At 45.4% G+C, this 14,218-nt stretch overlaps 1 protein-coding gene across 2 annotated transcripts in view; it reads left to right on the top strand.

The window, feature by feature from the left end:
- The window catches only part of LOC124596648 (regulatory-associated protein of mTOR), a 320,526-nt gene that overhangs the window by 218,488 nt on the left and 87,820 nt on the right, over positions 1-14,218 (top strand). For both annotated transcript variants that reach the window (XM_047135883.1, XM_047135882.1), the window contains one exon: positions 11,507-11,604. In XM_047135883.1, coding sequence (XP_046991839.1) covers positions 11,507-11,604 — 98 coding nt within the window. The remainder of the gene's footprint in view (positions 1-11,506; positions 11,605-14,218) is intronic.

The following is a 14,218-nucleotide window of genomic DNA, read 5'->3' as shown; positions in this document are numbered from 1 at the left end:
GCCATGAAGTGCATACCAATAAAGCAGGGAAACACAACACACCTGTTGTGCTAGGTTGCCTAGACACCAGGAACTTCAAACAGTTTCTTGTCCCTGATTTGTAGGCTGACCTCCTAACCAGGTTTGTAAGGCAGGTTGATACTATTCCCACATACACACCTGTTATGCAGGGCAGCCAGCATGACAGTGACTCAAAAAACGTGCATGTCTGTAGAGCTTGAGCATTATAAAGTTTCCGTTAAATTTCTCTCGGGGCATGGTGTTTGTGTGTCAAATTAGGATCAGTGTAGACCAGGGGCTTGAGGAGTTTTTCACATACTATTTCACAAACATTGTTGGCATGTCCATCTTTTGCAAGTGCATCCTTAGTGTTGTGGCTTGGCGAGACAGCCAAGCCAATACGAGGTAGCCGAAAGGCACGCGTTTAAGCTCAAGCAGGATGGCGTGAGGTCTGGAAAATGACAAGCCCTTTATAGTAGCAAAAATAGTACGTAGCTTCTGGAATACTTAACTTTAATCCATAATTGGTGAACATTGGTCTGACGGTACATGCATCACAAGATAAATAGCAGTTGATAATGGTGCCTTGCTAGGTCATAGCAAATGACGTAACTGAAGGCTATGCTAACTATCGTCTCAGTAAATGAGAGCGTAATTTGTCAGTGAACCATTGCTAGCAAAGTCGGCTGTACAACTGGGGCGAGTGCTAGGAAGTTTCTCTAGACCTGCCGTGTGGCGTCACTCGGTCTGCAATCACTGACAGTGGCGACACGCGGGTCTGACGTTTACTAACGGACTGCGGCCGATTTAAAGGCTACCACCTAGCAAGTGTGGTGTCTGGCAGTGACACCACATTCCTCCCCCGCAAATCGGCGTACGGTTGTGTTATAAGGCTTCCGCCTGCCGTGGGGAGGACGCCATGTTGACGTATGCGACGAGGTGGGGAGCCTAACAACAGGCGAGGCTGTGCCACCTGCACCCTGTCATTCGGTCCGAGGGGAGCTAGGAAACGCCTGAAAACCTAGTCCAGGGTGCACGCCAACATGCGGTGTATGCGCCCGTAAAGAGACACGAGGGGCCGAAGGGTCGACCTCCATCGGGTCGGGGCACCCGACGGGCGAAGACACCATGTGGTCCGGAGCGGGCAAGAAGTCCATGCCGGAGGACAACGGGTCACGGGAAGCGATCGGCGTCGCGTGACCCAGGGAGGCGGCCGGCGGTTGCAGCGATGCGTCCACTGCGGGCGTCGCCGGCGGGAGAACAGGCAGCGGCGGCGGCGCGTCGCCATGGGGCAAAATGGAAGGCAGCGTCGGTAACACCTGGGGATGAGGCGAGCCAGTAGATGGGTCCCCAGGGCACTGACCGGACGGCACCGTCGCTGAAATCAGACGGGGAGCGGCAGAACCCGTGCGACGACAGAGGCGCAGCTGATTGAGATGCCGACGCACCTCACCAGAGGCCCCCAAAACCAGATACATAGCGCGGCCGAGGCAGCGAAGAATGCGCCCTGCGAGCCAACGCCGTGAACCTCGATAGTTGTGATAGTATACAACGTCGCCTGGGGCAAAAGCAGGTGTCTGCCGCTGCACAGGAACCTGATGCGGCGGATGTAGCAAAGACATCAAGGTGCGATGAGGGCGACCGTCCAACAACTCAGCCGGCGAGCGACCATCTCGGGGCTGAGAGCGATACGTGGACAAAAAGAGCAATAACGCGTCCTCCCAAGAATGAGACTCTTTCAACTTCAACATCTGTGACTTGAAAGTCCTGACCAAACGTTCAGCGGCACTGTTTGACTGTGGCGAAAACGGTGCGGATGTCAGATGTTGAATACCATTGGCCTTGCAGAATGACTGAAATTCTGCGGACATGAATTGTGGGCCATTGTCGGAAACAATAGTCTGTGGAAGACCTTCAATGCAAAAGATAGCGGATAACGCTTGGATGGTGGCAGATGACGTCGTGGAAGACATCCAGACAACAAAAGGAAAATTACTGAATGAATCTACCACAACCAACCATTGAGCATTCCAGAAGGAACCAGCAAAATCGATGTGTAAGCGTTGCCAAGGGGTAGTGGCTTTCGGCCATGCAAAGAAATTCCGTGGCGATGCGGATTGTTGTTCGGCACACGCCATGCAAGAAGAGCACACTCTGGTTCACTGATAGGACCTGATTGACTATAGACAAGTTAAACAACTGAAATAAATCAAAACCAAACAAGTTCACTGCAGCAGATGAACGAAGGACGTACAATGACACAAGTTTTGTTTGTCTCTTGTATGTTGCAAGCAGGCTGCACTGTTCCGTGCAGCGCGCCCGGGGGGCCGGTTAACCTGACACACGGCTGGCGAAGTTTCAAACGATTCCTGAGCAAAGTCAAGTGTGTCCTGCCGATCCAATATGTCTATCACTTGTTGAAGGGAGGGATTGACTAGTTTCAAAATCTGTTCCCTTATACGAACATCAGAAACGTTCTGTGCAATTGCATCACGTACCATAGTATCTGAATAAGGGAGTCCACATTCACACTCAAAAGCATAATCCCTAGTAAGGCCTTGCAAGGTTGCAACCCACTCCCGATTAGTCTGACCGGCCGTACGTTTTGTACGAAAGAATGTATACCGTTTGGCAACTACATTGACTGATTCTTTGAAATAAGCATCTAATGCAGACAAATTTCTTCGTAGGACAGAGTTGCTACGTCACGTCGGGGAAATAATTTCACTATCACACGGTACGTCTGGACGCCTACGGCGGAAAGGAGAAAAGGCTGCCGCTCATTACCTTGAATTCTGTAGGCGGCGAGATGGAATACAAAATGACGTGACCACTCCGTCCAGCTTTACAGTGCAGCATCAAAAGGACGAAAAGGTGGTGCAACTGCGAGTTGTGGCTGCGGTAGCGGTGGAGCGGCGGCTGCCGCATCGTTTTGCATTGCAAGTTGACCCTGGACGAGCTGTCCAAGGGCAGCCAATAAGGCCTGCGTCTGCTGATTCTGCAAGCAATAAAATTCGGACAGTACATCCGGAGATTGTGGCGAAGCCATGACACAAGTAAATCAATATAGGTATGAACGCAGAATTCTCGTCGCCAAATTGTTGTGACTTGGCGAGACAGACAAGCCACTACGAGGTAGCCGAAAGGCACGCGTTTAAGCTCACGCAGGATGGTGTGAGGTCTGGAAAATGACAAGGTCTTTATAGTAGCAAAAATAGTACGTAGCTTCTGGAATACTTAACTTTAATCCATAATTGGTGAACATCGGTCTGACGGTACATGCATCACAAGATAAATAGCAGTTGATAATGGCGCCTTGCTAGGTCGTAGCAAATGACGTAGCTGAAGGCTATGCTAACAATCGTCTCGGCAAATGAGAGCGTAATTTGTCAGTGAACCATCGCTAGCAAAGTTGGCTGTACAACTGGGGCGAGTGCTAGGAAGTCTCTCTAGACCTGCCGTGTGACGGCGCTCAGTCTGCAATCACTGACAGTGGCGACACGCGGGTCCGACGTATACTAACGGACCGCGGCCGATTTAAAGGCTACCACCTAGCAAGTGTGGTGTCTGGCGGTGACACCACACTTAGATTTACATAGTGTAAGACACATAAACACCATTGATGCTGGCATAGGTATTGGAGATGTGCAGTCTCAATTTTTGCATTCATGTCTACCAGAAATTGTTGCAATAATTAGTGCCAATTAAATAGGCAGTTGCAGACAACAGTGTGAAGTGTAAGGTGGAACGCATAGGATTCCACTGTGGTCACCTTCCTTGGACTGCTCTCACCAGACAGTGGGTCAACATGCAAGTGGCCGGAATGGTACCTATCTTCTCTGTGGGGAAATATGTGAGGGTAACACATATAATCAGTGCAATTCAGGTATGCAAGTAACCCCTGCATTGCATCTGTGTAGAATGATGTCCCTGATGGTAGTTGTTTATCTGACTGTATAACTAATTTGTACCTCTCACTTGGAATATGTTCTAAGGCAGTTTTAAATTATACAATTAGTCTGTTGTTTGTGTGCAGCATTTTTTGTAATGTACACACAATCTCACACTGTGAGCCAGGGATACATTTGCATTATCTGTCTGCCTCGAGGACATCATTACCTAGGAAATACAGTTATAGGTATGTGGGTGCATTGCCTTCGTGTGTGAACACTAACCCTACCCCTTTCTGCCCCTGGATCTTTAATACGGTGCCTACTGTGGTATGTGTGCACATGATGCTGTTGTACCAAACGTGTCATCTGGAACACTGTGTTATATTTTTGTGCATGCTGTATGAAATGTCTCAACTTCAATGTGTCCTTTGTGTTGATGCATGAAATTCAGCTGGTGGTGGACCAGGGTGTGGCAGTTTAACTTGCTAACTCATACAAAAGCATGTCAGGTAGTATGGCAGGAAACTGTTTTGTGCTGCAATGTGAGCGTAATGCTAACATTTCACCCACACAAACAATTAGTATCTCTGCAATGATAGGGCAGCATGGAGAGGTGTGGATGTTCCTCTGCCTGACGACCCCCCAGGGGGCTCATGTTTCTTTCGTGGGTTTGTGCATGGTGCACACAGGCCTCGTGCTATTGCGGTCCAGTTTCCCTTCCTGGGTTGCATTTCCTTCCCCTCTTCCCCCTCTCTTCGTCCTCACTCCTTTCCCTCTACCCCTTCCTCCCACCTGTCTCGATGTTCTTGCTGACATCGACCTGGCTATCTACCTTGATTATTGTATTCTTTCCAGTTTTTGTTCCACTTGCCTTTTCCTTCCTTTTTGTCATTTTTGACCCCTCTGTGGTGTTTAACCTCCACTTCTAAATTTTCTCTCCATAGTGTGACCTATTTGGGGAATAACACCCTCCCTAGTTCATATGGTGTGGATACCTCTCCCCTCCTTCTCTTCTTCCTTTCCTGCTGGAGCCTCCCACCACCCCGCTAGTTCAACAGCATGTGTAGCCAGTCCATGTGGTGGGGCTGTTATGTACCCATCTGGCTGAAACCCCTGACAACACACCAATCACACTTCTGATGCCTGAGTTGTCTCACCATGTATGTCTAGGAGTTGCTTGTCATTCTGCAACAATGGAACTCCCGGCAATGGCTTGCATTCCAGACAACCCTTGCTGTGGCTTGATGGTGCCCATAGGGGGAGCCCCTGATCGGAGTGAGTGGTATCATAGCATATGCTTTGTGTATTAAGCTCCAAAAAGTGGCCGTTCTTTTATGGCTGTCTCTTTAGTTGGTAGTGGATCATTTACTGCTGCTTCTTATAACCCTGTGGTCTTCCTTTCCCTGGCTATACTCTGGGAGGAGGGCCTCGCTTGCCAGCTACCTGGTCTGCACTAGGATTGTCGGGGACACTTTCACCATCACCAAGCCATTATTTTTGCTGAAAATATCAAAGACAAGTTTGGCAAAGTGGAATCCTTCGGTAGAATACAGTCGGCTTCACTGTTGATCAAAACTTCTGCTGTCCAATGTGCAGCCTCCATGCTTGTGACCATCTTGGCGACATCCTGGTGTCCATTACTCCTAACCAGTCCTTGAATATGGTCCAAGGAGTCATTTTTCATAGGGATCTTATACTTCAAACTGATGAGAAACTCCGTGCCAATCTGGAACAACAGGGTGCTCATTTTGTTTGGCATTTTCAGAAAGGTCATAAGGACAATTGTGTTGATACCTGCACTTTTATTTTGGCATTTGAGGGAGACAGTCTCAGAAAAGGTCAAGGTTATGATTATCAATGTGATGTGAAGCCATACATCCCACCACCCACAGTGTGTTTTCAGTGCTTACATTTTGGGCACATTTTTTCCTGTCGTATGGCAGACCATATATGCTGTGAATGTGGATACCCACTCCATGAGGGGAGCCCCTGTGTTCTGCCGCCCATGTGTTTTAATTATCACAACCATCACTCTCCATGCTTGCCAGGTTGCCTAGTTTATAAGAAGAAACAGAAGACACAGGAGTATAAGTCCATTGATTGTTTATCCTACACTGAGGCCCTTCACCCTGTGTTGATGACATCTAATCTAACTCTGCTCTGTTATGCCATTTCTCCCTCCTCTTTACATCAGTCCCACCCCCTCCCCTCTCCCCCACCTGTGAATTTCTCATGACCTTCTCTCTGGGTGCCAATCCCCCAACCCACCCAAAGAAGTGTCTCCCTTTTTTGGCACCCCAGTGGTGGGGCTTCCTCCTGGGACCACTCCCTCTGGTGTCTTCCAGGCTGGAGGCCTGCTGCTGCAACTTGGCCACAGAACCCACATCCGTGCGTCCTCAGGACGAGGCCCACCTGTGTCCCCACAGGTACCATCTCCGTCCTCGCTACCTGAGCCTGACCTCTTACTTATGGACATCACCCCATCCTTCTTGATGACAGATGCGACCCAAAAGTGTCATTGGATCCAGCTCATTTGCCTTCCATTTGGATACCCGTTCCATGCTTATTCAATCCCTCATTTCCTTTTACTCAACAGCTTGTGTCATTTGCCAGGAATCTCATTTTATTGATTCTCACTCACCAAACGTTCACAGGTTCCAAGCTTTCTGCCAGAATTGAGTTGGTCCTTTGAGGTCATCCAGTGGTATTTGCATGTTGGCCCATATGGATGTTGTTAGTACATGGACCCCCCCCCCCCCCCCCCCCTTGGTACTACCGTATTTACTTGAATCCAAGCCGCACTTTTTTTCTGGTTTTTGTAATCCAAAAAACCGCCTGCGGCTTAGAATCGAGTGCAAAGTAAGCGGAATTTATGACATATGTTGGTAGGTGCCGCCACAACTAACTTCTGCCGTTCAATGTATGTAGCGCTACACAGGCATGCTTTGCAGGCACAAAGATAAATACTGGCGCCAAAACCGCTGCGTCAGTAAATAAATTTAAAAAAAAGGTGTAAGACGAGCTTTTTTCTCTGCCCCAAATTTCGACCACTGCATTTTCATACATTATCCAACGAAGTAAATACAAATTCCGTATTGTTCATCCTCGAATGTAGCAGCTTTTCAATGTACTATGAAAATCCGACTGGCAGGACTGTTTGCGATGTTTGTTAATATGGCCAATTCTATGTTCTGACTTTTTTCCTACCTGTAAGAAGAGATGGTTGCTAATGGGAACTTGTATGAATTGTGAATCACATGCAGTATTCTCTTCAGCGTAAGAATAATATGAATATAAACATTTTGCCATGTATTCTTTCATGTTTGCTGCTATCTCATTTAAATCCTGTCTGCCTAATAAACTACGAACCTAGAGTGAGTCAACAGCAAACGCGGGAGTAGACACATATCATGTCATGTTTATATTCGTATTATTCTTATGCCTAATAGTGATACAGTCAGAAATGAAGCACGGCAATTGACTAGATTTTTACATCTAAGATGACTCTAATTTCTGTGCAAAAAGTAATGTACTAAAGAGGCGTCTGAAAAGATTTTCAAATGGAGAAAAATTTTCGCTAAACTCTCTTTCAGAACATCTTCTATCATACGCAGTTTATTATTTGGTTCTTGTTGATCATTATCAAAGAAAGCAGCAGTGTAAATAACAACAAATAGCAGTCTCTTGACATTGTTTCGCAACTGAGACAATTCCTCCCTTTTTTTTTTTTTTTTTTTAATTGTAAGTGGTGGTAGCACGCACAAAAGCAAACCATGCCGCGAGCGGCGACAGGTCATAAACACTCATCATCAGAATGTGACAAACAATGCATGACACAGTACAGTAATGCATTTTCAGATAGTGACGTAAACAGCTATAACAAAGAGAACGGCACTTATCAGATCAAAAAAAAAAAAAAAAAAGCAATCAATTCAAACCAGACGAAGAACGTGAAAAACGAACGGTACCCGTATAAATACGGACGGAGCGCCTGACGCATAGCAGTGACTACCTGGTAAAGCTTAACTGCTAAGCTTACGGCTCGAACCAAACTACTGTAGCTGTATCGTCATTCATTCGACCTAAATTGTGTCTCATATTACAATGGACCAACTTTGTTTCGATTTGGAGGTGTGGCCTAAAACTTTTCTCTCCCCTTGAATTTCGAGTCTCAAATTTCAGGTGCGGCTTAGATTCAGAAATTTTTTTTTTCCTTTATTTCGAGTCTCATTTTTCAGGTGCGGCTTAGATTCGAGTGTGGCTTAGATTCGAGTAAATACGGTACATTGAAAGCAGTTGCCATCTGACTCCATTAGGATTTCATGGTCACTGTTTGCAATCTCTATCTCCCTCCTGAAATCCACTGCCCAAACTCTCCCAGCAACCCCTCCCTCCCTTCCTCCTCCTTGGGGATTTTAATACCCATCACCCTTTGTGAGACAGTGCTTTTTCGTGTAGTCGGGGACTCCTCATTGACCAATTTCTTGTGGACCACGACCTGTGCGTTGTTAATGATCATTCCCCAACTCTTTTTAGAGCTGCCTATGGCATTTTATCTGCCATTGATCTTTCACTAACTACCTGTCCCCTTCTTCCTTCCATAAACTGGTGGTTACCACACGATGACCTCTGTGATAGTGACCAATTCCCATTGATTCTGTTGTTCGGTCCCTGCCTCGTGATTGCTAAGTTATCCTGCTGGGCTTTCCATCTAGCTGATTGGCCTCTATGTACCTTCCAGATCCTGTTTACACCTTTTTTGTCAGTATTGAGGAAGTCATTCATCACATATCCGATTACATAATTTGCACTGACAGTATTGCTGTTCCCCACTCGACAGGCCCTGTTCATCACCATCCAGTTCAGTGGTGGAACATGGCCATTGCTACTGTCACTCGTGATCATTGTCGCACCTTGCAACATCTTAAGCAGCACCTATCCTCTGCCAGTCTTATTACCTTTAAATGTCTTCATGCCAAAGCCCATTACTTAATCAAACAGACCAAGTGGGTGTGTTGGGAACACTTTGTCTCCTCCCTAGGTTCTTCTGTCCCTTTTGTCACAGATGTGGATTACACTCCACATCCTCTGGGGTTATCTGAGGTTATCAACAACAGTTTTATATTCCTGACCTTGCCCTTCCAGGCGGCCTTTAAAAAGATCCATCTCATGGAACGCCTCATGACCCATTTTGTGACAACATTGGCAGCAGCCTCCTATCCAGCCTCCTTTCTGGAAACAGCATGCTGAAGTTTCCCACTTGCATTTTACCCCTTGTCATGTAGATCCTACAATTAACCTTTTACTGGATGGGAACACCTTCTAGCCCTCTCTTCTTCACATGTTTCGCCCACTGGCCCTGAGTCCATCCATAACCAATTCCTTCAACACCTAAGTCCTCCACGATGACAGTATCTCCTCAAGGTGTTTAACCATATTTGGCTCCAAGGCATTTTCCCCTCTCAGTGCAGAGACAGTATTGTGGTTCCTGTCCTGAAGCATGGCAAGTATCTGTTGTCCCTTGATAGTTACCAGCTCATCAGCCTGACCTATAACCCCTGCAGGATACTTGAAGAGATGGTGGCCCATTGGCTCAGATGGATCCTCGAATCTTGGGACCTTTTATCTTTTTACCTGTCTGGCTGTCAGGAGGGACGGTTTCTGATCAGTCATCAGCTTCAGTGCCAAAGAACTCACCTTCGCTCCACATTTCATCAACCGCCACGCCACGCCACGCCACGCCACGCTGTCTTAGCACGAGGAGAGGGAAGAAGGGAAAACTGCAAATGCACTGCATTTCAATGGCAGTGCAGTTGCACTGCATACTACATGGTTTTATATTTCAGTGTTCTCAACAAAGTAGGTCACAAAAGAAACAAATTTTTGGCATTATTTAATTATTTTTTGCATACTAAAGACATAATGTAATTTTTATCTGGTACAAACTGTCTGCTTACAGGCAGTTGTAGATAATTTCACAGAGTTTTGCACACAAGTTGTCACATTATCGTGACTTATTTACTTATGTGATCGAAAAATGTCTTTCACACAAATATGTCAGTCAAACGATTGTAGCACTAGTGCAGTCTCATTGTGGAGACATGGATACTCTACCTTAAAGAAATCGAAGTAGATGTCCAGGATAGTTAACATGAAAAGATTAGTCATTACAACTGGAATTACCTTGCAGGTCAGTCAGTTACATCTGCACATGCACAGTGGCACTTACAAATAAAGCGCATATGGTCTTGTAAACAACTTGGAAACAAATGTGCGATTGACAGTGTCCTCGAAATCTTTATAAAGCTATCCTTGTAGTTCTTTACAGGCCAAAATGAATTCTTCAAACCTCACATTTTCTTTAATGCCTGTGAGCTTAGGGAACTGGACTGTCTTTGTCAGAATGGGTCACTTCTATAACATGCATTGCTTTTTAAATGCATCCCCATCAAATCAGAAAGAAGTTTGCCTCACAGTGTCTTACTGTGAGCTGTGTGCAGTCAAGTCCACTTAAAACAGGAAGTTTGTAATTCAGTCCAGATGATCTAATTTTCTTTCCTCTACTCCTCTTTCCTTCATAAATTCAACAACAGCGAGTTTTAAAATGAAAAATTGTTCCAGGCATATTCCTTCACTTAACCAACATACTTTGCAGTAATATATGATATCTACATACTCTTCATTTTGTTCAATTGAAAACTGTTGCATCTGACAATGGAATAATGTATGGACTTCAGAAATTTTACTATTCATACCACCAGTTTCTTAATGTTCTCCAGCTCTGCAAATTTAGCACAAAATGCTTTTTGGTGTACAGAGCAATGAATCCTGTCTGTCAGTCATTGTAACATTTGTTCTTTCATTGTCAACTAAATCTTTAAATTCTTTCTGCATAGTTTTGTAATATCATTTCATAGCAGTTACGCCATATCTGTCACTTATGGAAATTGAGAATTCTCATCCCTCTCTTCTCTCATTCCCATTAATTTTAAAAGATTGTGAAGGTAGATCATTAGACTGCCTCATTTTGTGCAAACAGCCACTGGACCTGTGATTGTCCTTCATACCACAAACAAATAACGAAGGCTAAACAGTACCGACAGCAAGATTCTGCCAAACTCAGACAATTGTACAGAGCAGAAAATGCCACACAGCAACACTAAATGAAATGTTGCACTGTTCCCTGTACTTCCGAGAAGGACCAAGCAAAGCTGAGAGGCAGGCTGGGCTTGAGACCTGCATGCATCCCACCACACACTGCAAGTGTGAAGTTCAGCCCGGCGTGACTGACCCTAATCTGTCATTTCGAAGTCTACTTCTACATCTACAGCTATACTATGCAAACCACTGTGGAGTGGTGGTTCCCATTGTACTATGTGATAGTGCTTCTTCGTACGTCACTTATGTACAGAGCAGGGGAAGAATGACTGCTTAAATGCTCCCATGTATCTTCTTCATACCATCATTCTTAATATCTTAGTTTGAATGATATACATTCACCACAATTATTATATAAACATATACGTGTTATATAGTTGTGTTTTATTCATTTTTCTGCATCCTCACTGCTGAACTGTCTTTAATTCACTACAAGACATTGTTTTATATTTCAGATAAAAGATTCAACTGCGACTAAAGATGTTGGTGAGATGAGAATGACACCATCTCTTTCTCTGCCACCATCTCCATCCAGTCGTTCATCATTCTTAGCGTGAGTATTGGGGATGTCCTTTCATATATTAACTGTAATTCAGTACTCTACTTCATATCTCTCACCTTTCTGAGAGCACTGCTCAGGCCATGCAAGAGCACAGTGATGTTAGGGGCTTCTTACATGTTCCAGCTGTCATTGTAAGTCATTTGAGCATATACAATGGTTCCATTGTTAACTGTTTTCCAGAATTACAAATCTATCACTATGATACAAACACCAGTCCATAGATGATTGGTAAGACTGAAAAAATGCTGATAACTGAAAAAATGCTGATAACTGAAAAATACTGCTCACCCACCTGTAAAATGGTTTACAGTGGAGAATTCTCACAGTGTACCCAAAGACTGAAGTGATCTCATAGTTATTCAGTTGAGTTAAGATCTAGGAAATTTGAGGACCAAGGGATTCATGATCATCTTGTTCCATCTATTTTCAGACACTTGTAGCCAATAAGCGAGACACATATCATACTGAAATATCTCGTTTTTGCTGGGGAAGACAATTGGATATCAGGGAATATGATCTCTTAGGATGAAAATCAAACAATGGAAAATCCAGGATGGAATGTAACAATATTATGAAAAGGAAAGTTGCTACTCGCCATGTAGCAGAGATACTGAGTCGCAGATAGGCACAACAAAAAGACTGTCACAAATAAAACTTTCAGCCATTAACGCGTTCATCAACAATAGACAACAAACACACACACACACACACACACACACACACACACACACACACACACACACACGACTGCAGTCTCAGGCAGCTGAAACCACACTGCGAGCAGCAGCACCAGTGCCTGATGGGAGTGACGACCGGGTGTGGGTAAGGAGGAGGCTGAGACAGCGAGAGGGAGAGATAGTATGGTGGGAGAGGCAGACAGTGAAGTGCTGCAGGTTAGACAGAGGGCAGGGGTGTCGGAAAAGGAGAGAAATAAAAAGACTGGGTGTGATGGCTGTGTAGTGCTGGAATGGGAACAGGAAAGAGACTGGATGAGTGAGGACAATGACTAATGAAAGTTGAAGCCAGAAGGATTATGGGAACGTAGGATGTATTGCAGGGAAAGTTCCTACCTGTGCAATTCAGAAAAGCTGGTGTTGGTGGGAAGGATCCATATGGCAAAGGTTGTGAAGCAGTCGTTGCAATGAAGGATGTCATGTTTGGCAGAGTGTTCAGCGACAGGGTGGTCCACTTGTTTCTTGGCCACAGTTTGTCGGTGGCCATACATGCAGGCAGACAGCTTGTTGGTTATCATAGCCACATAGAATGCACCACAGTGGTTGAAGCTCAGCTTGTAGATCACATGACTGGTTTCACAGGTAGCCTTGCCTTTGATGGGATAGGTAATGTTAGTGACTGGACTGGAGTAGGTGGTGGTGGGAAAGATGTATGAGACAGGTCTTGCATCTAGGTCTATTACAGTGGTATGAGCCATGAGGTAAGGGGCTGGGAGCAGAGGTTGTATAAGAATAGACAAGAATATTGTGTAGGTTCGGTGAACGATGGAATACCACTGTGGGAGGCGTGAGAAGGATAGTGGACAGGACATTTCTCATTTCCGGGCATGACAAGAGGTAGTGGAAACCCTGGTGGAGAATGTTATTCAGTTGCTCCAGTCTTGGGTGGTACTGAGTTACAAGGGGGATGCTCCTCTATAGCTGGACAGTGGGAGACTAGAAAGATATGGCACGGGAGATTTGTTTTTGTACAAGGTTGGGAGGATTATTATGGTCTGTGAAGGCTTCAGTGAGACTTTTTGTGTATTTCGAGAGGGACCGGTCATCACTGCAGATGCAGTGACCACGGGTGGCTAGACTATATGGAATGGGTAGCAGCTGTCGAAGTGACGGTATTGCTGGTGGTTAGTAGGTTTGATATGGACAGTGGTACTGATGTAGCCATCTTTGAGGTGGAGGTTATCATCTAGGAAGGTGGCTTCTTGGGCTTAGTAGGGCCAGGTGAAGCAAATGGGAGAGAAGTTGTTGAGGTTCTGGAGGAATGTGGATAGGGTATCCTCAACCTCGATCCAAATCACAAAGATGTCATTAATGAAGGTGAAGGGTTTAGGATTCTGGGTTTTTAGGAAGGATTCCTCTAGGTGGCCCATGAATATATTAGTGTAGGATGGTGCCATGCGGGTGCCCATAGCCATACCTCAGATTTGTTTGTAGGTAATGCCTTCAAAGAAGAAGTAATTGTGGGTGAGGACATAGTTGGTCTTGACGACTGGGAAAGAAGTCGTTGATTTGGAATCAGTCAGGTGTTAGGAAAGGTAGTGTTCAATAGTGATAAGGACATGGGCATTAGGAATGTTGGTGGAAAGGGAATAGTGACTATCAGGGCATCGTGTGGTGAAGGGACAGGAACTGTGGAGAGTCAGTGGAGGAAATGGTTGGTATCTTTTATATAGGAGGGTAGGTTCTGAGTAATAGGTTGAAGGTGTTGGTCTACAAGAGCAGAGATTCTCTCTGTGGGGACACAGTAAATGGCCACACTGGGGTGTCCTGGGTGGTTAGGTTTATGGACTTTAGGAAACATGTAGAAGGTAAGAGTGCGGGGAGTGGTACAAGTGAGTAGCAAGATGGACTCCAGGGAGATGTCCTGGGAT

The sequence above is a fragment of the Schistocerca americana genome, chromosome 2 (genome assembly GCF_021461395.2).
Source record: "Schistocerca americana isolate TAMUIC-IGC-003095 chromosome 2, iqSchAmer2.1, whole genome shotgun sequence".
NCBI lineage: Eukaryota > Metazoa > Arthropoda > Insecta > Orthoptera > Acrididae > Schistocerca > Schistocerca americana.
The sequence above is the reverse complement of the archived record's forward strand: the minus strand, read 5'-3'. Positions and strand labels throughout refer to the sequence as shown.